At 38.3% G+C, this 24,269-nt stretch overlaps 1 protein-coding gene across 2 annotated transcripts in view; it reads left to right on the plus strand.

Moving 5' to 3' along the window:
- aspa (aspartoacylase) overlaps window positions 1-23,741 on the plus strand; it is a 54,091-nt gene extending 30,350 nt beyond the window's left edge. For both annotated transcript variants that reach the window (XM_051893828.1, XM_051893827.1), the window contains 2 exons: window positions 19,799-19,908; window positions 20,144-23,741. In XM_051893828.1, coding sequence (XP_051749788.1) covers window positions 19,799-19,908; window positions 20,144-20,341 — 308 coding nt within the window. In that variant the 3' untranslated portion in view covers window positions 20,342-23,741. The remainder of the gene's footprint in view (window positions 1-19,798; window positions 19,909-20,143) is intronic.
- Window positions 23,742-24,269: the final 528 nt, after the last annotated feature.

Genomic DNA, 24,269 nt, shown 5'->3' on the forward strand with positions numbered 1-24,269 from the left:
CCCCGGTGGCTTCAGGGCAACTGTGCACGGTGGGCAATATGTATTTAAACTGGGTGAATGTAAAAGGAATATGTCAAAGTCATTTGAATATGCCGCATATACCGGAGTCAGCTGGTGCACCTTTAACTGTGAACCACAACAGCTAGATCCATGAGATCATTTAAATTTAGATGAATTTCGTGTCATAGGATGCCCCCCCCCCCCCCCCCCCCCCCAACCCCCCCAAACCCCCCAAACACACACACACTTAACATGACACAGAGAGAGAGAGAGAGAGAGAGAGAGAGAGAGAGAGGCAAAGTGAGATTTAAGAATTAGTTGGAAATGATTCAATATCATTCTAAACAATAAGAATAAAATTTATACTGTGACAGAAATTAGTCTTTGATAATCTCTTATTATATACATTTAATAATACTAACTACAAGTTATTATTATCAGTTAAAAATGTCATACGTCCAGATGAATTTATCTTAAGGTCTTTTAAGTTGCTATTAACAAAATTATTAAACTAATTATATAAAACTATATAGTCAGTGCACTACAAATGAACTAGTTCTATTCCTTTATTTTGTTATACAAATTTATAGAAGAGAAGGCCTAAGAGATTTCCTATCCTATAATGCAGTCAAAAGGACACAGCAATGAAAGGGTTAAACCTGCAAGACTCTAAAACAGACACACAGAGAGAGAGAGAGAAGTAGAGACATACACACACACACACACACACACACACACACACAGAGGCAGAACAGTTGGAGCCTGACCAGTTAGTTGAGTCAGATGATTCAATAATATTTTAAACAATAAGAATAAAATATATACTGTAACAGAAATTAGTCTTTGATCATCTCTAAATATATACATTAAAATATAAAACTAACTAAAGTGTTTTATAACTAAAATGTGTTCTTGTCTTCTCAACCGTTTAAAAATAGATATTTGCTGCCCTCTAGTGCTTATTCTATATATGACATTTGAATATTTTAATTATTTAAACCAAGAGCAGTTATTTGCCTAATTTAAACTTACACATACTTCTTGTAATTAAAAAATGATTTAAAATGTGTTTATTTATAATATTTGTATTATTATATACTGAAAAAAGGTGTATATTTATAAAATAAGGGTGTATATTCCCTTTTTTGTCCTTAATTTAATCACTTACCATGGCAACAATGTTCGAGATATCCAACATCCCTATTCAATTTAACAACTTCAATGTCTTAGCAACAAGTTAAAAAAAGTTTGGTGTAAATTGTATAAAGCCTGTAGGAGTAGTAGTATAAAATTGATAGCCTGTTTATTCAAAAAATCCACATTCAAACCAAAATAGCTGACTTCCTGTTGGTCGGAGCTAATGACTGTAAATTAGAAAGTTGTCTGGCTTGATGAAACCAATATGTGTACCGAGTTTGGTGAGGGCCCTTGCACCCGGGCTCACCGCCACCCATTGGCCTTAGGAAAACAGTGATGTATGTAAGTGAGTAAATACAGGAGAATTATAGTAAAATCATTTAAAAATGCCACACTTCCTACTGCCAACAGGTGGCGCTTTTACCATAACTGAATATTGCAATGTAGATGTCATTAGGCCAGGACTATTATCAAACGTGAAGTTTGGAGCAGATCGGACATTGTATGCCTGAGTTACAGCAACTTCCTGTTTCATGGCGTTAATCGCATACATTAGCACTTAGCTAAGTGTTGCATGATTTAACGTGTTTCTAGCATGTTTGGTACTTCGTGGCATATTGAAATGAGTTCCTGGGATTGAATTACAGTGTCAAGCATGCCATTTCCTGTTGCCAGCAGGTGGCGCTATGACTAACTGAATATTGTCATATAGATGTCTTTAGGCCAGGACTCTTATCACACATGTGAAGTTTGAGGCACATCAGACATAGTATGCCTGAGTTACAACAGCTTCCTCTTTCATGGCGAAACATCAGACTTTGTCAGGCTGCCATGGACACACCCTCCAACGAAAACTCAAGATCTTTGATATTTATCATCACTAAGGTCTTAAGATTAGACTGACAACATATGATGTTGATCTGGTTAAATCTCTATGAGGAGTTAATCACAGTGTAAAACATGTCATTTCCTGTTGCCCACAGGTGGCGCTATGACTGTAACTGTATATTGTCATGAAGATGTCTTCAGGTCACTACTCTAATAAAACATGTGAAGTTTGGGGCAGATCCGACATTGTATACCCGAGTTACAAGAACTTCCTGTTTCATGGTGAAACATCGAACTCTGTCAGGCCACCACAGACACGCCCTTCAGTGAAAAATCTAGATCTTCGCAATTTAACGTCGCAAAGGCCTTTAGATTAGACTGACCAAATATGACATTGATCTGATTAAAGCTCTAGGAGGAGTTCATTAAAGTACAATGTCTGGAAATGGCAAAAAATGGCAAGTTAATTCAAAATATCTGACTTCCTGTTCAGTTTCAGATTTTGCTCCAAGAGACTTTTTTGTAGGTATTGGGCTGTTAAACGTGTGTACCAAATTTAAAAAATCTACGTGAAATGTAGCGCGAGGGGCACTTCATTAGGTGGTGCTATCGAGCCATTTTGAAACCCATAACAGACGTAAATTTTCACCACTTCTGATGCGTGTGCAAAGCTTCATGAGTTTTCGAGCATGTTCAGGCCCTCAAAAATGCGATTCACTTTGGAGAAGAATAATAATAATAAACAGATCAATTCCAATAGGGTCCTCACACCATCGGTGCTCGGGCCCTAATTAAAGCTGCAAGCAGTGATGAAAGGGCCCTCGCACCCAGGCTCACCGCCACCTGTTGGCCTTAGGAAAACAGTGAACAGTGGGCGACATGCATGTAAGTGAGTAAATACAGGAGAATTATGGCAAAGTCATTTCAAAGTTTCACACTTCATGCTGCCAACAGGTGGCGCTTTGACCGTTACTGAATATTGCCATGTAGATGTCATCAGGCCAGGACTATTATCAAACATGTGAAGTTTGGAGCAGATCGGACTTTGCATGCCTGAGTTACAACAACTTCCTGTTTCGTGGCGTTAATCGCATACATTAGCACTTAGCCTAGTGTTGCACGATTTAACGTGTTTCTAGTATGTTTGGTACTTTGTGGCATATTGAAATGTGTTTCTGGGAGTGAATTACAGTGTAAAGCATGCCATTTTCTGTTGCCAGCAGGTGGTGCTATGACTAACTGAATATTGGCATACAGATGTCTTTAGGCCAGGACTCTTATCACACATGTGAAGTTTGGGGCAGATCGGACATTGTATGCCTGAGTTACAACAGCTTTCTCTTTCATGACAAAACATCAGACTTTGTCAGTACGCCACAGACACGCCCTTTAGTGAAAACTCTAGATCTTTGCAATTTAACATCGCTAAGGCCTTAAGATTAGACTGACCATATATGATGTGATTCTGGTTAAATCTGTATGAGGAGTTAATCACAGTGTAAAACATGTCATTTCCTGTTGCCCGCAGGTGGCGCTATGACCGTAACTGAATATTGCCATGTAGATGTGTTCAGGCCAGGACTCTTATCAAACATGTGAAGTTTGAGGCTGATCCAACTTTGTATACCCGAGTTACATAAACTTCTTTTTTCATGGCGAAACATCAAAATTTGTCAGGCCACCAGGGACACGCCCTCCAGCAAAAACTCTAGATCTTCGCAATTTAACTTCACAAAGGCCTTTAGATTAGACTGACCGAATATGATGTTGATCTGATTAAAGCTCTGAGAGGAGTTCGTTAAAGTGCAACGTCTGGAAATGTCAAAAAGTGCACAAATTTTGCAGACAAAATTCAAAATATCTGACTTCCTGTTTTCAGACTTTGCACCAGGAGGCTTTTTTGTAGAGATTGGTTTGTTACATGTGTCTACTGAATTTCATACCTGTACGTGAAACGTGGTGCAAGGGGCACTTCATTGAAATTTTGTAGATGGCGCTATCGAGCCATTTTGCCATGCCTAATACTGAGACCCATAACAGACGTAAATTTTCACCACTTCTGATGTGTGTGCAAAGTTTCACGAGTTTTCGAGTATGTTTAGGCCCTCAAAAATGCGATTCATTTGGGAGAAGAAGAAGAAGAAGAAGCGGAATAATAATAAACGGAGCAATTCCAATAGGGTCCTCACACCATCGGTGCTCAGGCCCTAATTAAAGCTGCAAGCAGCAATGAAAGGGCCCTTGCTCCCAGGCTCACTGCCACCCGTTGGCATCAGGAAAACAGTGAACAGTGGGCGACATGCATGTAAGCGAGTGAATACAGGAGAATGATGGCCAAGTCATTTCAAAGTTCCACACTTCCTGCTGCCAACAGGTGGCGCTTTGACCATAACTGAATATTGCCATGTAGATGTCTTCAGGCCATGACTATTATCAAACATGTGAAGTTTGGAGCAGATCAGACATTTAAATGTTTTTCTGGGAGTTAATTAAAGTGTAAAGCATACCATTTCCTGTTGCCAGCAGGTGGCGCTATGACTATCTGAATATTGGCATGTAGATGTCTTTATGCCAGGACTCTTATCACACATGTGAAGTTTGGGGCAGATTGGACATTGTATGCCTGAGTTACAACAGCTTCCTCTTTCATGGCGAAACATCAGACTTTGTCAGGCCGCCACGGACACGCTCTCCAATGAAAACTCAAGATTTTTGCAATTTAACATGGCTAAAGCCTTAAGATTAGACTGACCATATATGATGTGGTTCTGTTTTAATCTCTATGAGGAGTTAATCACAATGTAAAACATGTCATGTCCTGTTGCCGGCAGGTGGCGCTATGACTGTAACTGAATATTGGCATGTAGATGTCTTCAGGCCTGGACTCTAATAAAACATGTTAAGTTTGTGGCAGATCAGACATTGTATGTCTGAGTTACAACAACTTCCTGTTTCATGGCAAAACATCAAACTTTGTCAGGCCACCGTAGACACACCCTTCAGCGAAAACTCTAGATCTTCGCAATTTAACTGCACAAAGGCCTTTAGATTAGACTGACCAAATATGATGTTGATCTGATTAATGCTCTAGGAGGAGTTCGTTAAAGTACAACGTCTGGAAATGGCAAAAACTGCACAAATTTTGCAAAGAAAAGTCAAAATATCTGACTTTCTGTTGGTTTTCAGATTTTTGTAGGTATTTGGCTGTTACATGTGTGTACCGAATTTCATACTTTTACGTGGAATGTAGGGTAAGGGGCACTTCGTTGAAATTTTGTAGGTGGCGCTATTGAGCCATTTTGCCACACCTAATTCTGAAACCCATATAAGACGTAAATTTTCACCACTTCTGATGCATCAGCAAAGTTTCATGAGTTTGAGAGCATGTTTAGGCCCTCAAAAATGTGATTCCCCTTTCATGGTGAAACATCAGACTTTGTCAGGTCGCCACGGACACGCCATTCAACGAAAACTCAAGATCTTCGCAATTTAACATCTCAAAGGCCTTAAGATTAGACTGACCATATATGATGTTCTTCTGGTTAAATCTCTATGAGGAGTTAATCACAGTGTAAAACATGTCATTTCCTGTTCCCCACAGGTGGCGCTATGACTATAACTGAATATTGGCATGTAGATGTCTTCAGGCCAGGACTCTAATAAAACATGTGAAGTTTGGGGCAGAACGGACATTGTATGCCCGAGTTACAACAACTTCCTGTTTTATGGCAAAACATCAGACTTTGTCAGGCCGCCACGGACACGCTGTTCAACGAAAACTCTAGATCTTCGCAATTTAACATCACAAAGGCCTTTAGATTAGACTGACCAAATATGATGTTGATCTGATTAAAGCTCTAGGAGGAGTTTGTTAAAGTACAACGTCTGGAAATGGCAAAAAATTGCCAAAATTTTGCAGAGAAAATTCAAAATATCTCACTTCCTGTTCTGTTTACAGATTTTGCCCCCCAGGTGCTTTTTTGTAGGTATTGGGCTGTTACATCTGTCTACCAAATTTCATAACTGTACGTGAAACGTAGCATGAAGGGCGCTTAATTGAAATTTTGTAGGTAGCGCTATCGAGCCATTTTGCCACACCTAATTCTGAAACCCATATCAGACGTAAATTTTCACCACTTCACGTGTGCAAAGTTTCATGAGTTTTCGAGCATGTTTAGGCCCTCAAAAATGTGAATGTGAAGAAGAAGAAGAAGAAGAATTGGCCGAGCAATTACAATAGGGTCCACACACCATCGGTGCTCGGGCCCTAAATAAGCCTGCTCCTGAGCAGGTTTAAGCTTACAGACCTGTTGCTATGACAGCAAGTCCAGGATGAGCGTCGAAGAACCAAACAATCTAAGATCATGCCAAATCGTCATCAGTCAAATCCAGATAAATGAGTTAGCGACATATGAGGAACAGACCCCAGGCCTGGACTTTATTGTTGGTGTTTTGTTTGAGTTTATGCGGCAGTCGTCTGTGAGGGGCTGCCTGTTGGTGCAGCCATTTGCGTGAATGAAAGACACATGCATCACTCGGTATTCTGTTGGACCAGAACCTTTATTTAGCATATATCCATTTATGGAAAGCAGTTAACATACACGTGATGTGACAAGTATTAGGGCATACCTATTACAAATGTTAACACCCCCACTTGCTCTCATACTGTACAGTATACTATAATAACATAAGTCAAGTCATCTTCATTTATATATGTAATGATTAGTCCAGACTGAAGGCGAGCTTGATGAACCCATGCGCAGTTTATTGAAAATCCAAAGTGAACAAACAAAGCAACCACCTGACCGACAGCAGGGTTACATTAACAATATACGACAAACTAACATGGGGAAGACAATGGTTTTAAATACAAGAACTAAGAGAACACATGACTAAGACAACCAATGGGGAAGTGACACAAGGAACAAGGGAACCAATGACAGAACAGAACTCAGAAACACATGACCGTAAACAACCAATGAGAACATGACACATAGACTAAGGGAGAACATGAGGAGCAAGGAAAGCATGACACAAACAAGCAACATGAACCAAACTACAAAATACATGAAATCATAAATATGAACATGAAACATGAACATGAAAACAAGACATTACAGAATCCCCCCCTCTAAGGGTGGCTCCCGATGCCCAACATTAACCAAAATAATACATAGTCATGGAGGGTGGTGGAGTGGAGGCGGTCTTGGGGGAGGGGTGGAGGGCCAGGCCCATGCAGGGGGACAGGATCTGGTCCACGGCATGACAATGGCAGGCCTGGGTCATGGAGCATGGGCGGACCTGGGCCGTGGAGCGTGGGCGGACCTGGGCCGTGGGCGGACCTGGGCCGTGGAGCGTGGGCAGACATGGACATTGGAGCATGTGTGGACCTGGTCCGTGGAGCATGGGTGGACCTGGTCCATGGAGCATGGGTGGACCTGGTCCGTGGAGCATGGGTGGACATGGACCTTGGAGCATGGGTGGACCTGGGCTGTGATGCAGTAGTGGACAAAGCTCCGCAGCCGCAGGAGCTTGGTACCTATAGCCCTCCCCCCAAAAAATTCTCAAAGGGAAACTTGGGCAGACATGATGTGAGGGGGTTCTGGCATGGCAGCCGTGGCGTAACAAGGCTCTGGCATGGCATGACGAGGCTCTGGCATGGCAGCAGCCGTGGTGTGACAAGGCTCTGGCGTGGCAGTCATCTTGGCTGAGGGCTCAGGCGTGGCAGCCATCTTGGCTGAGGGCTCAGGCGTGGCAGCCATCTCGGCTGAGGGCTCAGGCGTGGCAGCCATCTCGGCTAAGGACTCAGGCGTGGCAGCTATCTCGGGATGCTGGTCAGGGGCTAGAGACCCCTCTGGACGCTGGTCAGGGGCTGGAGTCCCCTCTGGATGTTGGTCAGGGGCTGGAGTCCCCTCTGGACGTTGGTCAGGGGCTGGAGTCGATGTGTGTGCCACCCACACACATAAAATGGCTGTGGCCATAATGGTCAGTGCTGCATTCTCTGGAGACTCTGGAATGGCGGCCATCTTGGGGCGAGACTCTGGAATGGTGGCCATCTTGGGGCGAGACTCTGGACTGGCGGCCATCTTGGGGCGAGACTCTGGACTGGCGGCCATCTTGGGGCGAGACTCTGGACTGGCGGCCATCTTGGGGCGTGGCTCTGGAATGGCAGCCATCTTAGAACATGGTGTGAACAGGCCTTGGCGTGGCAGTCCGTGGCTGGGCTGGCATGATGTGAACAGTCTGTGGCATGGAAGACATCACATGAACAGGCCCTGACCTGGCTTGCTTGGAGTGAACAGGACTTGGCGTGGCAGGCATGGGGTGAACAGGTCCTGGCATGGAAGGCATGGCATGAACAGGCCCTGGCATGGCAGGCATCGCGTGAACAGGTCCTGGCGTGGCAGGCATGGCATGAAAAGGACCTGGCATTGCAGGCATGGCATGAACAGGCCTTGGCGTGGCAGACTTAATATGAACAGATACTGGCATGGCATGAATAACTCCAGACATGATCGTAGGGGCATGGAGACACTCTGATGTGGAAGGTACTGTGGGATTGTGGGGCTTCTCATCCACAAATCCCACAGTAACTGAAGATCCACTTAACAGCAGGGCGTGGTCAAGGTATTGCTCCAAGGACCAGTGAATTTTCCCCCCAGGCAACATAAAACGAATCAGCCCATTTAGCCCCATCCTAAAAATGTCCTTTAGTGCCATGTCATTAAAATCAACAAGATGACACAGTCCACAAAAATCCTTCACATACTCCTCAATGGGGCGATTGCCCTGACGGAGATCCAAGAGGCGAACTGCTGGGTTCATTGTTGTAGGTCGTGTATTCTGTAACGTTCCAGTCCAAACTGAAGGTGAGCTTGATGAACCCAAGTGCAATTTATTGAATTATCCAAAGTGAACAAACCAAAGAAAGCAACCAACTTGAACTGAACAAACTTGACTAGAACAGACTTGACTAGAACAGACTTGACTAGAACAGACTTGACTAGAACACTCACCGACAGCAGGGTTACATTAACAATACATGACAAACTAACATGGGGAAGACAATGGTTTTAAATACAAGAACTAAGAGAACACATGACTAAGACAACCAATGGGGAAGTGACACAAGGAACAAGGGAACCAATGATAGAACAGAACAAAACACATGACCATAAACAACCAATGAGAACATGACACATAGACTAAGGGAGAACATGAGGAGCAAGGAAAGCATGACACAAACAAGCAACATGAACCAAACTACAAAATACATGAAATCATAAACATGAACATGAAACATGAACATGAAAACAAGACATTACAATATAGCGTTTTTCACAATACACATAACACATGAACACAGTCTTATATTTATCTTATGTTGCATTTACATGCCAAACAAGAAACTGGATTTTTTCTAGTTTAAACTTTGTCAATGGTTTAGTCATGACATCAGCCACCATTTCTTCTGTGAGGCAATACTCAATTGTCACTTTACCATCATTGAGTGTTGATCAAATTAAATGATACCTTATATCAAAATGTTTACATATTTGTCAACACTGTTTGTTTGTTTGTTTTTGTTTTTTTTTTTTGTTTTTTGCTCTTTTTTTCTTTTCTTTTTTTTTTTTTTTTTTGTTTTGTTTTTTGCTCTTTTTTTCTGTACACACAGTGATCAGCTGAATTCTGCACAAAATCATTTGCACTGAGGTAGTCATGTAACATTTTGTTCCAGTTTTTCCCTGACTTTTTTAAACCATACAGTGATTTGTTCAGTTTACAGACTAGTTTTTCTCCTGCGTCTGACTTTCATCATCATTCCGTCTGTTCCATGTACAACCCGAATTCCGGAAATGTTGGGACATTTTTTTTTAAATTTGAATAAAATGAAAACTAAAAGACTTTCAAATCACATGAGCCAATATTTTATTCATAATAGAACATAGATAACATAACAAATGTTTAAATTGAGAAATTTTAGCTCATTTCAAATATGATTTTGTTATTTTTTACCATGGTGTAGCATCTCCTCTTCTTTTCAAAACAGTTCGAAGACTTCTGGGCATCGAAGTTATGAGTTTTGGAGTTGGAATTTGGTCCCATTCTTGCCTGATATAGGTTTCCAGCTGCTGAAGAGTTCATGTACATCTTTGACATATTTTTCGTTTAATGATGCACCAAATGTTCTCTATAGGTGAAAGATCTAGACTGCAGGCAGGCCAATTCAGCACCTGGACTCTTCTACGACGAAGCCATGCTGTTGTAATAGCTGCAGTATGTGGTTTTGCATTGTCCTGTTGGAATACACAAGGCCTTCCCTGAAATAGACGTCGTCTGGAAACTTTTATATACCTTTCAGCATTTATAGTGCCTTCCAAAACATGCAAGCTGCCCATACCGTATGCACTTATGCACCCCATACCATCAGAGATGCTGGCTTTTGAACTGGACGCTGATAACACGCTGGAAGGTCTCCCTCCTCTTTAGCCTGGAGGACATGGCATCCATGATTTCCAACAAGAATATCAAATTTGGACACTTTTCCACTTTGAAACAGTCCATTTTAAACAGTGGTGGACGAAGTACACAAATCAAGTACTTGAGTAAAAGTACAGATACGTGTTATAAAATATTACTCAAGTGAAAGTATTTAGTGCTCATTTTCAATTTTACTTGAGTGAAAGTACAAAAGTACTTGATTTTTAATGTACTTAAGTAAAAAAGTACTAACTGATGAATGTTTATTTTGTAATTTTATATAGACCACTTATATAATTTAATTTTATATTATGTATTTTATATAATCCTATTGCTCAAAATAATTGTCAAATATATAAAAACGCATTTAAAGCATTAAAGCTGAAATTTAAAGCATTTCAGTGGGTTTAAACAGATATCAGTATTGCACTTTGCAGCAGATTTAGTTAAAAAACAACTGACAGTTGTGACCTAAATATGATTTTCACTTACAACAATTCATCCTAAAATTCAACATTAGTGGGCTGACTTACTTTTCACCATCAGTCGCGCGCACACTTAGAGGATCCCCCAGTTCTTGGCTAATTTTCAGTCAGACAGTGAAATTTATTCACTGGAGAGTCGCTCTGGACGGATCATTGAATCAGTGATTTGTTGACTCGAGAACAGCTGCAATACGATCAATCCAATTCGCGAATGAATTGTTGATGTGATTTGTGAACCGATTTAACAGGATGATTGAAAAGAATCAGTTCGTGCACGAATCGGACACCGCTTTTGCGTCTCTGAGCATGTGACGATTTCTTCATTTTAAAATAAAGAGTAACGATATGTTTTATGAAATGTAGTGGAGTAAAAAGTACGATCTTATGCTTTGGAATGTAGTGAAGTAAAAGTAAAAGTTGCTCAAAATAAAAATACTCGAGTAAAGTACAAATACTTGAAAAATGTACTTAAGTACAGTAACGAATTAAAAATACTTTGTTACTGTCCACCACTGATTTTAAATGAGCCTTGGCCCACAGGACATGACGGCACTTCTGAATCATGTTCACATATGGCTTTCTTTTTGCATTATAGAGCTGCAGATGGCACGGATTGTGTTTACCGACAGTGGTTTCTGGAAGTATTCCTGGGCCCATTTAGTAATGTCATTGACACAATCATGCCGATGAGTGATGCAGTGTCGTCTGAGGGCCTTAAGACCTCGGGCATCCAATAAAGGTCTTTGGCCTTGTCCCTTACACACAGAGATTTCTCTAGTTTCTCTGAATCTTTTGATGATGTTATGCACTGTAGATGATGAGATTTACAAAGCCTTTGCAATTTGACGTTAAAGAACATTGTTTTTAAAGTATTCCAAAATCTTTTTACGCACTCTTTCACAGCTCTGCCCATCTTTACTTCTGAGAGACTCTGCCTCTCTAAAACATCCCTTTTATAACTAATCATGTTACAGACCTGATATCAATTAAATTAATTAGTTGCTAGATGTTCTCCCAGCTGAATCTTTTCAAAATTTCTTGCTTTTTCAGCCATTTGTTGCCCCCGTTCCAACTTTTTTGAGACCTATAGCAAGCATCAAATTTGAAATGAGCTCATTTAGTGGGTAAAAGTGTAAAAATTCTCAGTTTAAACATTTGTTATGTTGTCTATGTTCTATTGTTAATAAAATATTGGCTCATGTGATTTGAAAGTCTTTTAGTTTTCATTTTATTCAAATTTAAAAAACGTCCCAACATTTCCGGAATTGAGGTTGTAAATTTCACAGTCAATTGGAGCAAGCAAATAGGCAGTTTTTACATCCATCTGCTGGAGGTCAAGATCATATTGTACTGCCATTTGCATCAAGGCTCGTACTGAAGTGATATTTGCTGTAATATTTGGGAGAAAGTCTCATTGTAATTACACCCATCACTTGACTATAGCCTTTTGCTACATATCTGGCCATGTATGCTTCAGTGCTGTATTCTGCCATTGTAGCACATGTTGGTAATTACTGCAGCAGTCATTACAGCATAGGTCCACAACATCTTTAGATTGCTCTCTAGTAGCATACATCTTGCCATCTCAAACAGTGTTCTCCAATGTCTCTCAGCAGTCCCATTTTGATGGGGTGAATATGGTGCTGAGGTTTCATGTCTAATACGATTCTTGCTTAGTAGTGACTGAAACTGTTTTGCCATAAATTCTGTGCCGTTATCTGATCTAACACACTTTATAGTCCCATAAGGGGATCTGTCAGCAATGAACTTTTCAGTAGCTTTCACAGTGTCACTCTTAGCTTTTAGAAAATACACAAACACTGCACCTGAGTAGTCATCAGTATATGCCAAAGCATACTTGAAACCATCTTTAGCTTCTGGGTCAATAGGACCAGCTAGATCTGTGTGCACTAGATCAAGTGCAGCCTTAGCTTGTGTATCAGGTTCTCTGTTTCTACTCTGAACAAATTTACCTTGTGTGCAAGAGTCACAGTTTACGTTAGATTTATCAATCTTACCCTTGATTTTCATTCCATCAGCTACATCCTGCAATTTGGAAATATCATCATATTTACGGTAACCAAGGATTTCGTGCCAGGTTTGAATGTCATAACATCTGTTACAACTATCATTGTCTTCATTGAAAGTGTTCAGATAGGGGTCACATGATGCAGGCGGTGAGGAAAGACGTGCTCTAGTGAGCTCCTCTGACTAGCTATATTATTAATCAAGAATCCTACATTAATCTCCCTAACTGGTAGATTTTCAAGTCCATTAAGCAACTGGACAGGCAATATTGTTTATGGCAATTTGCGCCGAAAAGGACGTAAAACACAACCAATTAGCAACACTCCCGAAGCTAACGACCCTGACATGCTACCCAACATGGCCGAAGATGTGGAAGGCGAAATATCGTTACAGACTCTGTGGAAGGAGATTAAAACCAGTAAAGAGGAAATTAGCAAACAAATGGACAGGATGACCAATGATATTCAGGCTAAATTGACCCTCTATGTCAACATTATCTGAACAGATGGTCGAGGTGGAAACTAGAGTAAGCGCCACAGAGGATGACTTGAGAGATACTCGTTTGACAGTTACTCACTTGGAGAAGGGCGTCACCTACCTTAAAGATAAAATGCAAGACCTGGAGAACAGAAGTAGGAGATCTAACATTCGGATTGTAAACTTGCCGGAAAAATCGAAGGGAGGCAATATGGTTTCGTTTCTGGAACGCATCATCCCGGAGATCCTCGGCGCCGAGAACTTTCCGTCTCCTCCAACAATTGAGAGGGCCCACAGAACAGGAAATACCTCATCGGATAGGGTGACTCCAAGGATAATTGTGGCAAATCTCCTGAACTTCAGAAATAAGCAGAAAATCCTTCAAGTTGCAAGAGAACGAAAGGAGGTTTACCTTGACAACCGGCGCATCCACTTCTTTCCTGATTTTAGTGTGGAGCTCCAGAATTTGCGCAAAGCTTACACGGAGGTGAAGCGAATGTTAAGAGATCGGGAAATTGAATACTCCTTCGTATATCCTTCTAAGCTTCGGATCATGTACAACAAAAGTAAAACAAAAGTTCTTCTCCACTCCACTTGAGGTTAAGAACTTTATTGATTCTCACAGTACAGATGCAGAGGCCTTTACTACGGAATGAGAACTGACATGCTATAGCCTACACTAATGGCTTTCATATAAAGAATATCTTGTGAGTTAAGACTATAATGTTTTCTTGTAAGACTGTAAACTTTTCCTTTTCCTTTTAAAGGTCAGGTCATAAAAAAAATAATTATTTTCCATTGTTGCCAGATTGTAATTTAGCCACTGCTGAAAGTTCCTCTAGTGTGCTGTATGTAGGCTAGCCTACTATTCGAATTGTTTCACTAGTTCGCAATGTAATTTAATACTTCATTTATTAGCTTCACCATTTGTTCAATGTCTGCACCTAATTAAGTACAATGTTCATAGAAGATATGAATATCTGATCGAATATAATTTAATTTTGTTTTATTTATTTAGTTCTGAATAGGGAGTTTAATCATGCCATGTGGGATATTTGAATATGGCTCGTCAGCGTCAGCTACAAGTTCGGTAGCAAGGTTGTTACTAAGGCTTAATTTGCCTTCTTTTCTTTCTTTCATTCCTTCCTTTTTTTTCACAATTGAAAGTTAAAATTTCAGTTCAGGTGATTTTTGTTTTTGTTTCTTATTTTTCCCGCAACAAGATGTAGGAGTAGCAGAACATTATTACGTGTGTAGTGGAGATTTCTCTGTTATTTTTAAGATCATGATAACTAAATTGTGCATCATGGAATGTTAGGGGGTTAAATAATCCGGTAAAAAGAAAGTACTGTCATATGTGAAAAGGGTTAACACGGATATAGCTTTTAATCAGGAGACCCATCTTACGGATCAGGAACATAGAAAACTCAAGAGAGAATGGGCTGGAGTCTATTACTCATCATTTTCTTCCAGTGGTCAAGGGGTAGCAGTACTAATCCACAAAAAACTACAATTTAACTTGATCAATACATACTCTGATACTGCTGGTAGATATGTAATTGTTGAATGTGAGTTGAATAGGGAACATATAACCTTGGTAAATGTCTATGGTCCAAACCATGATGATCCCATCTTTTTTAGCAAATTACTATTACGATTAGCTACTATTGAGGGCAATTGCATTTTTGGAGGCGACTTTAATCTAGTTTTAGACCCTTCCAAGGATAGATCGTCAAAAAATCTCTTAAATCAAAAGCAGCAACCATTCTGAGTCAAGGGATGACTGATTTGGGGTTGTATGATGTATGGCGCAATCTCTATCCAGACCAAATTGACTACTCATTTTATTCAAATGTACATAATGTCTACTCAAGAATAGAATAGCATCTCAATCATTAGCCTACAAAGTGAAAGACTGCTCTTATCTTCCTGCATCCATCTCTGATCACAACCCTGTCAAGTTTACATGGGAACCAACAATGGCTCTACCTTACTCCAAAAAAAGGAGATTTAAAATTTATATGCTGAAAGACCCAGATTTTATTCAATTTATGACTACTCATATTCAGATTTTTCTTGAAGCTAATGCTAGTTCAGCCTCACATTCAGCTATATGGGAGGCACTTAAAGCTTTCATGAGAGGACATATTCTCTCATATGGGGCTTATAAACAAAAAGAAAAGAGAGCTGGTTTAACAGATTTAGAAAAAGAAATAAGATCATTGGAATTAGAACATTCTTTGACCAATAATGAAGAATGTTTATCACAACTTAATCAAAAACAGGTCTTGTATAATAATTTGTGCACTCAGAAGGCCGAATCTATTATGGCAAGAACAAAATATCATTATTACAAATTTGGAAATAAGACTAGCAGATTACTAGCTTGGCAAATTAAAAAAGAAGAATCAGAGCGATATATTCACTCAATACAATTAGATGATAGTAGATATATAAAAGACCCTAGAGAAAATAATATTTTATTTAAGGATTATTATAAAACTTTATATAAAACTGACCACAGTCAGGGAAATGCTGATGCTAAGAAATTTATAAATGAAATACAGTTACCAAAGATTGATGATGAAGTTAACAAACTATTGAACTCTGATATAACTGAGAATGAAGTACTTAAAGCAATTAATGCTTTGGGAAATAACAAGGCCCCTGGACCAGACGGCTTCCCAATTAAATATTTCAAGTCGTTTTCAAATATGTTATTAACTCCCTTAACAAACATGATTAGAGAATCACTTGAGAGAGGCTCACTTCCACACTCCCTGGAATTGGCTACAATAACTCTACTTCCTAAGCCAGGGAAAGACAGTCAAAAATATGGGTCTTATAGGCCACTAAGTCTCCTTAACGTTGACTATAAAGTTTTAACCAAATTGCTTGCCCTAAGACTAGAAACTGTTACACCCAAGGTAATACATCCAGATCAGACAGGATTCATTAAGAACAGACAAGGCTCTGATAATATTAGAAGGCTATTGCATATTATCAATATTGCACAAAAGCAGAAATTATCAATGTTTATTCTGTCTATGGACGCTGAAAAGGCTTTTAACAGAATCGAGCCTACTTTTCTTTTTGCTACGCTAGAAGCCATGAACTTTGGGTCTAAATTTATTGGTCATTTAAAAACTATTTTTAATTCCCCTAAAGCACAGATATATACCAATGGTATTATATTAAACACCTTTACACTGTCTAGAGGCTGTAGACAAGGATGCCCTACATCGCCATTATTATTTGCCCTGGCTGTTGAACCTCTCGCTATTGCGATAAGGTCCAATACTGTAATAAAGGGAATTAAAATTGGCACTAATGAACACAAATTATCCCTATATGCTGATGATTTGTTAGTATACCTGACCAATCCACAATTCTCTATTCCCCCTTTACTACATGTATTTAAGGAATACAGTGATATATCTGGTTACAAATTAAATTATGACAAGAGTGAAGCATTCCCTATTAATATACCAGATGAGTTAAAATATATAGTAAAACCATTGACACTGTGTGCTACTGGGTTTAAATATTTAGGTATTCATATTGATCTAACTCATGATGACGTTTAAAAAAAAAAATTACTCCATACTTATGGAGAGAGTGAAAGACGATATGCAAAAATGGAAGGATTTACCCTTATCATTAATTGGCAGAGTCAATGTTATAAAAATGAACATTCTACCTAAATATCTATATAAATTTCAGTGTCTTCCCTTGAACATTCCCAAATCCTACTTTAATCCTACTTTAATCACCAGTGATTTCTGGATTTCTGTGAAGGCAAAATCCCTAGAGTAAAACTTCTGAAACTCCAGGCACCGTATAAGAAAGGTGGTTTTAATCTTCCCAATTTCAGACATTATTATTTAACTTCACAATTTCGGCCTATATGGATCTGGTTACATCCTGACAAGGTTGATACTAGCTGGACAGCTATAGAACAGTGGGAGATGAACTCTATTCCACTGAAGGTTATTCCTTTTCTGGGGTCTTCTGCGTGGTTAGAATCGCATAAGTTATGCTGCTCTAGCATTGTTCCACTTAGATATTTACCACTTTGGGAAAACCCTATTATACCTCCTGGTATTGCTGATAATTCCCTAAAAGCATAGGTATAAAGGTATAAAGATATTGGAGGACTTGTATGACAATGATTCTTTAATGAGCTTTACTATCCAAGACATACAAAATACCAAAACAAAGCTTCTTTAAATATTTGCAAGTCAGACATTGGATTAAAGAGATCACCTACCAGACTTTTCCTAAGATTCCAACACTATCACCATTTGAAAATGTTATGTTTAATAAAATTGTGTCCTCTCCAAGAGGCATTGCTTCTGTAGGGTACAGCACAATAACAAACAACTTTAAGCCATTTGACAATGTAAGCTTGAAGCAGAGGTGGGAAGGAGATCTTAACTGTACATATGACCTGGAAGAAAGGGAGCATGTTATGGAAAGTATGCAGACTATTTTAATATCCACCAAACATAGACAAATTCAATTCAATATTTTGCATCGAACATACTATACTCCTTAAAAACTTTATATGCTAAATACCGGTATATCTTCAAAATGTCAAAGGTGTAAAACATCTGAAGGCAATTTACTTCATATGCTTTGGAATTGTCCTATACTGAATGACTTTTGGGGATATATAATTGGTACCACTTCAAAGATGATAGGTATCCCAATTAGTATAGATCCTAGAATTTGGATATTAGGGAATATTGATTTATTAGGCTCTTCTCATCATAAAAAGTATTTTTCACTGTTAGCAGGAACTGCAGGGAAAAAGTGTATATTAGTGAATTGGAAGTCAATTCACTCCCCATCCAGACAACAATGGATCAATGAACTAATTTCATACTGCACCCCTGAGAAAATCCTTTTCAATGTCTTTTGAAAAAATTTTGGGCTCCTTCTTGGAACATTTACCTTCTCTTACTGCAAACTTTTTTTTTTTTTTGGATTTAGTTTTGTGTTTTGTTTTTGTTTTTTTGTATAAGAAAAATGAAGGTTGTAATGTTATGTGTATATGTATTTTTTCATGCATTATAAATGAAAACCATAAAAAAAAAAAATAAAAAAAAAAGTGTTCAGATAGTACAGTCTATTGTAGCCTACTCTTGGGTTTGGGTTTGTCGCATCCTTGTTGAAAGCTGATTGAAGCTGTTTGGCTGTTGTCCCTTGTTGTCAATCAGACACACCTCCGCGTCACCTATTTTTAGCGCCACTCTGCTCACTCTGGTCCCGTTTGCCAACTCAATGTATTCTTTCTCTGGCTGAAATTTGTTGTCAAACTTTTTGAATTTTTCAATGTCCATAATAATGTGCGATTTCGCACCCGTGTCCACCATTAGTCCCTTTCATTAATCCAGTTCCCACCTCCTTCTTCCCTGAACTATAAACCTTGTTACACATGTGTTCTGAGCCTCCTGTATGGCACTGAATGCTGGACTACCTACAGGTATCAAGAGTCTATTGAGTGCCTTCCACACTAAGATGCCTTAGCCTTAGGTTCATAATCTGTAAGACCTGGAGGGATAAAATGTTGAATGAAGATCTGCTCAAAGTGATCAAAAGTGAACCACTTTCCTCCCGTCTAAAATGCATTCGTCTCAGATTGGCTGATCGTGTCACCTGAATGCCCCCATACCCCAAGCAATTCTGCACAGTGTGCTCAAGGAGGTTGCCTGCACTACTGGAAGGCCCAAGCTAAAAGATGTCCTGAAAAGGGATCTGATAGATTTCAGCATACCAACTAACTCCTGGACCCAGGCAGCTCATAACCAGCCAAATAGAGGGCTGATCTATACAAAGTAAAGGCTCAAGACCATGCCAACAACCTCTAGCAAAAGAATGTTTCCTGAAATCCAACCAACAAACATGAACTATGCTAGCTAATATATGTTTATATATGTTTATATAACTAATATATGTTTATATAACCTATTGTGAATTGCATTGTTGCTCACGACAGAAGTGTCAGGTGTGGCTGTGATGAAGTGTACAACGCAGGAGAATCCAAGAAACAAAATAGTCTTTCATTTTAAATCCAACTGAGAAATACTCAGGAAATTACAAAAATAAGCAAATTAATACAACCACATTAAACATTGACAACACATTACAGTGAACAGAGGAAATAAAGGGTATGAATAGAAGACTAAATTAACAACATGAGATACAATATGAGACCTTTTTAAAAATGTTTGTGTTCCACATAAGAAAGAAAGTCATGGCGGTTTGGAATGATTGAATTTTCCCCAAAGAGTGATGTCTCTTTTTCCTTTTTCTTAGGAGAATCACCTCATTTTCCATGATTTTTTAACCTGTCATAGGTGTAGAGTTTCCTCCATGTACAGTGGAAGTTTTCAGAGTCCAGGAGAGAATGGACTACCCCAGAGACACCAACGGCAACATCACAGCTATGGTGCATCCTCATCTACAGGTATTATAAATGGACCATCTAGTAAATGCATACAGAAGTTTGTTTTTTTATTAAAGCAAAACATGCCCTAGAGCAACATAAAAAAAAGTTGCTCTTTATGACCAAGGGAGGGGGAAACACATGTAAGAAAATGTGTCCTATGACTCAGATGTTTGCTGTGCTTGTTTTGACTCCCAGACTTCACTTGTTTTCCACAGTAATGGTGCTGTTCCTTTTTCTTTCTCTTTCTGTGTAGGACTGTGACTGGGAGCCTTTGAACCAGGGTGACCCTATGTTCCTAACTTTCGATGGGAGAACAATCCTTTATGAAGGTGCCAGCACGGTATACCCCACGTTTATTAATGAGGCTGCCTACTATGAGAAACAGCAGGCGTTCATGACCACTTGTAGGGAAATACTGTCTGCCAATGCAATCAGAAAAGCTTTCAAGTAATGTTTTCTCTTAAAAAATCACTGACGCTTAGTTGACATAATGTGTGTGTCAAGCACTGTACTTCATGTAAAAGTACTTAAAACATTTATTATTCTTGAATAATTATAATACAGTTTTATAACATTTTAAAATTTGATTTCTTACACCACAAAACTATTTAATTGAACAGTAAAAAAGCCAAAGTTTACTAAAATTATCTTTAAAAAGAGACTGTAACCAGATACAATATCTAAAATAAACACTTTTTGGTAAACTAATAATGAACTGCACTTATACAGAATTTATTAATCTTTGTTAATGTTAATTTCAACACCAATACATTATTAAAATCTTGTTAACATTAGTTAATGCACTGCGAACTAACATGAACAATGAACAACTGTATTTTCATTAACAAACGTTAACGAAGATTAGTAAATACAGTAACAAATGTATTGTTCATGGTTATTTCATGTTAGTTAATACATTAACTAATGTTTAACTAATGAACCTTATTGTAAAGTGTTACCCAATTTTCTTTATATATAAATTAATAAATATAAATATATGCATTATATATTATATATATAATTTATATTTGTTGTTGTTATATATATATATATATATATAACAACAAATATAAATATATTATTTAATATTATGTATATATTGAAAGTATATATTATAACACTACCAGTAAGATTTGGGCAGTAAGATTTCGGGTAGTAACACTTTTATACAGCAAGCATTAAAACAACTATATTTATATCTCAAATATTGAACTTTCTATTCATCAAAGTAAAATTTTCATCCTCAACAATGTATCGCGTTTTCCACAAAAATATTAAGAAATGCTGCAGAAGCTGACAATTCAGCTTTGCCATTACAAGAATAAATTACAGTTTATAAGTATTTAAGTACTAAACATGAAAATTGTCCAGCCATGACTTCCTGCTTTACAGGAGTATAACTTTTAGGTACTGTAACACAAAGGCCAAATTCCCTTACAATGTGTAAAACCAAGGAACTGATGTGTGTCATCACAAATCACAATCACAAGTTGTTTGGGTGGGTTTCAAGAAAAAGAAAAAAAACCTCTGCTCTAATTGAAAAACAAACTCAAGTACAACCCCAATTCCAGAAAAGTTGGGACATTTTGTAAAATGCAATAAAAGGGCAAGGCAGGAAGCCTCTGTCAAATGTGCTTGACCTTCGAGCCCTCAGATGGCATTATATGAGAAACCATCTTGCTACTGTGTTAAATATAGCCACATGTGCTCAAGAGTACTTTGGAAAACCAATGTCACTTAACACAGTCTGCCTCTGCATCAACAAATGCAACTCGAAACTCTGTAATGCAAGGACAAAGCTATACATCTGTTCAATGCAGAGATTCTGCCAAGTTCTCTGAACCTGAGCTCAACTCAGATGGTCCAAAAGAGAGTGGAAATGTGTGCTGTGGTCAAATGATTCCATATTTCATCTTGTTTTGGGGGAAAAACTGACATCCCAAAGACCGACCAGACTTTCATAAGCGACCGGTGCAAAAGCAAACATCTGTCATGGTATGGGGGTGCATCGGTGCAAATGGAATGGTTCCATTGACATGGAGATGGATACTGGGATTGTACAGAGACATATGCTGCCATCAAGACACATGCTACAACAGAGTGGTTTCTTAGACACTCTACACTGTAGAAGGGATATGCTTGACTGCCTGCCTGCAGTCCAGATCTGTCTCTTATTAAAAATGTATTGACAATCAGACAACAATGACCGCAGACTTTTGAGCAGTTGTCTTGTATTAGGCAAGATTGGGCAAAAATTCCACATGCAAAACTGCAACAATTAGTATCCTCAGTTTCTGAACAATTAAAAACTGTAATTAAAAGGAAAGGTGATGTGACACAGTGTTAAACATGCCTCTGTCCCAACTTTTTTGGAGTGTGTTGCAGCCAAACATTTGTTTATATTTATAAAATACAATTAAATTGGTCAGTGAAATCATTGAAAATAACTTTTGTCAGTTAAATAAAGGTTAAAGAAAATTAACAAAATCACATATTCTTGATATTATTACATTTTAGAAAACTTTTCTGGAATTGGGGTTGTTATATTCAGTTTCCAGACACTACTGGAACTTCAAACAGGGCCACGTTCTGTGGTCAGATGAAACTAAAAAAGCTTTTTTGGTAGCAAACACACAAGGTTTGGTGCACTCAGGGCTAAAAAAATACCCCATGTCCACAGTTAAAAATACTGCTGGATCTTTAATATTGTGGACCTATTTTTCTGAAGTCCTGGACATCTTGTTCAGATACATGTCATCATGGATTCTATAAAGTACCAACAGATTAAAAAAATCTAATCCTGACTGCCTCTGCTAGAAATCTTATAATGGGCCATGGTTGGATCTTCCATCAGGACAATGATCCAAAAACAACAACAACAAAAACATCAACACAAAAATGGGTCACTGAGCACAAAAATTAAGTTTCTGCCATGGCCACCAGTTCCTTTGCCTGAACCCTATAGAAAATGACTGGGGTGAAGATGAGGCTAAATTGAAGATGAGAGAGTGCACCAACCTGGACCTCGGAATATGAAGGACTCAGAACTGTTAAATTGGTTACAAAAAGTATTGAATAAAGGGGGGGGGGGCAACATGTATTGTGTGGCCAACATGTATTGGAGTATAACACTTCTTTCATAACAAGATATATATATATATATCTGCCCACTTACAAATTTATAAATGCAAAGAGCAAATTTTAGTTTTTTATTTGTAGTCTGAAGATTAAGATTTTTTAAATGTGTATTTTCTAACACTTTTAACGACTTCAAATATATTGTGTTTTGTACTGAAATTGTGTGATGAAATCCACAGTATGTAGTGATGAATTTATATTCCTAGATTTTTTAAATACTATATAGGTCTACCTCTAGTATATACAGTATGTCTGCACAATTCAGATCCTGATGTAGTGTATGTAAAATGCACAAGCTCAGGAACAGTCTTCACTGCCCTCTAGCCTCTGATTCAACACACTGTTGACTCAAATACTGACCTGAAACAGCCTTAAAACAACCACAAAATAAACTCTCAGCACTGTGCTTTTACATCATGCATCATTGGGAATTAATCATGTGTCGAAACTCTGTATTTTGTGCTGTTTGTGATGCAAAAGTATGTTGTAGTTTAAGTTTTGAAGTTCCTGAATTCATCCTCATTTCAGAGTGGTGCAACCCAAGTACTGCCTTAATTAAACAGAGTCTGATATTTAGGGAAATATGTATGCTTTTTCCACTGTGATTTTCTTTTGTGATATATATGGTTTGTGTAAATTGTTGAAAAGCTCATTGTTGTGTGTTATATTTTGAAATGTGATGTTTTAAAATATAATATCTATGCAAGAAATAATATATTCTTTCCATTCTTTCCAATAATAATAATAATAAAGTTAAAGGTCTTTATTAAATCTACATAAATGACATGAATGTGATGACAATGACAGAATTTTTGTTTAGGGTAAACTATCCTTTAGGGTCCTACAACTGTGGCCAGAAGTACTGGCAGTGATAAATTTTGTGTTTTGCAATGTTTGCTGCTTTAGTTGTGGTGTTGATTCACATAGTTTCTAGATTATTTTGCAGAGTGATCAGATGCATTATAAATAATTGCAAAAAGCTTCATTGGCCAAAAAAAAGAGAAATTTATCACAAAAAATACACTCTTTTGGACAAAAATGCATTGGTTTTTGGAGCACAAAATGTCCAGCTAACATGATTTCACTAATCATATCATCAGAACATGGGAAAGTGTGAAAAAGTACTGGTCAAGTGAAGTCACTCTATAATTCTGATTGGATTATAAGAACAGACTGATTGCTATAAAAGGAGGGAAGAAGTGCTTCCAATCATTGTGTTCTTGTGTTAGCATTGGTTGCCT

This window comes from Ctenopharyngodon idella, chromosome 5 (assembly GCF_019924925.1).
Source record: "Ctenopharyngodon idella isolate HZGC_01 chromosome 5, HZGC01, whole genome shotgun sequence".
NCBI classification, from domain to species: Eukaryota; Metazoa; Chordata; class Actinopteri; order Cypriniformes; family Xenocyprididae; genus Ctenopharyngodon; species Ctenopharyngodon idella.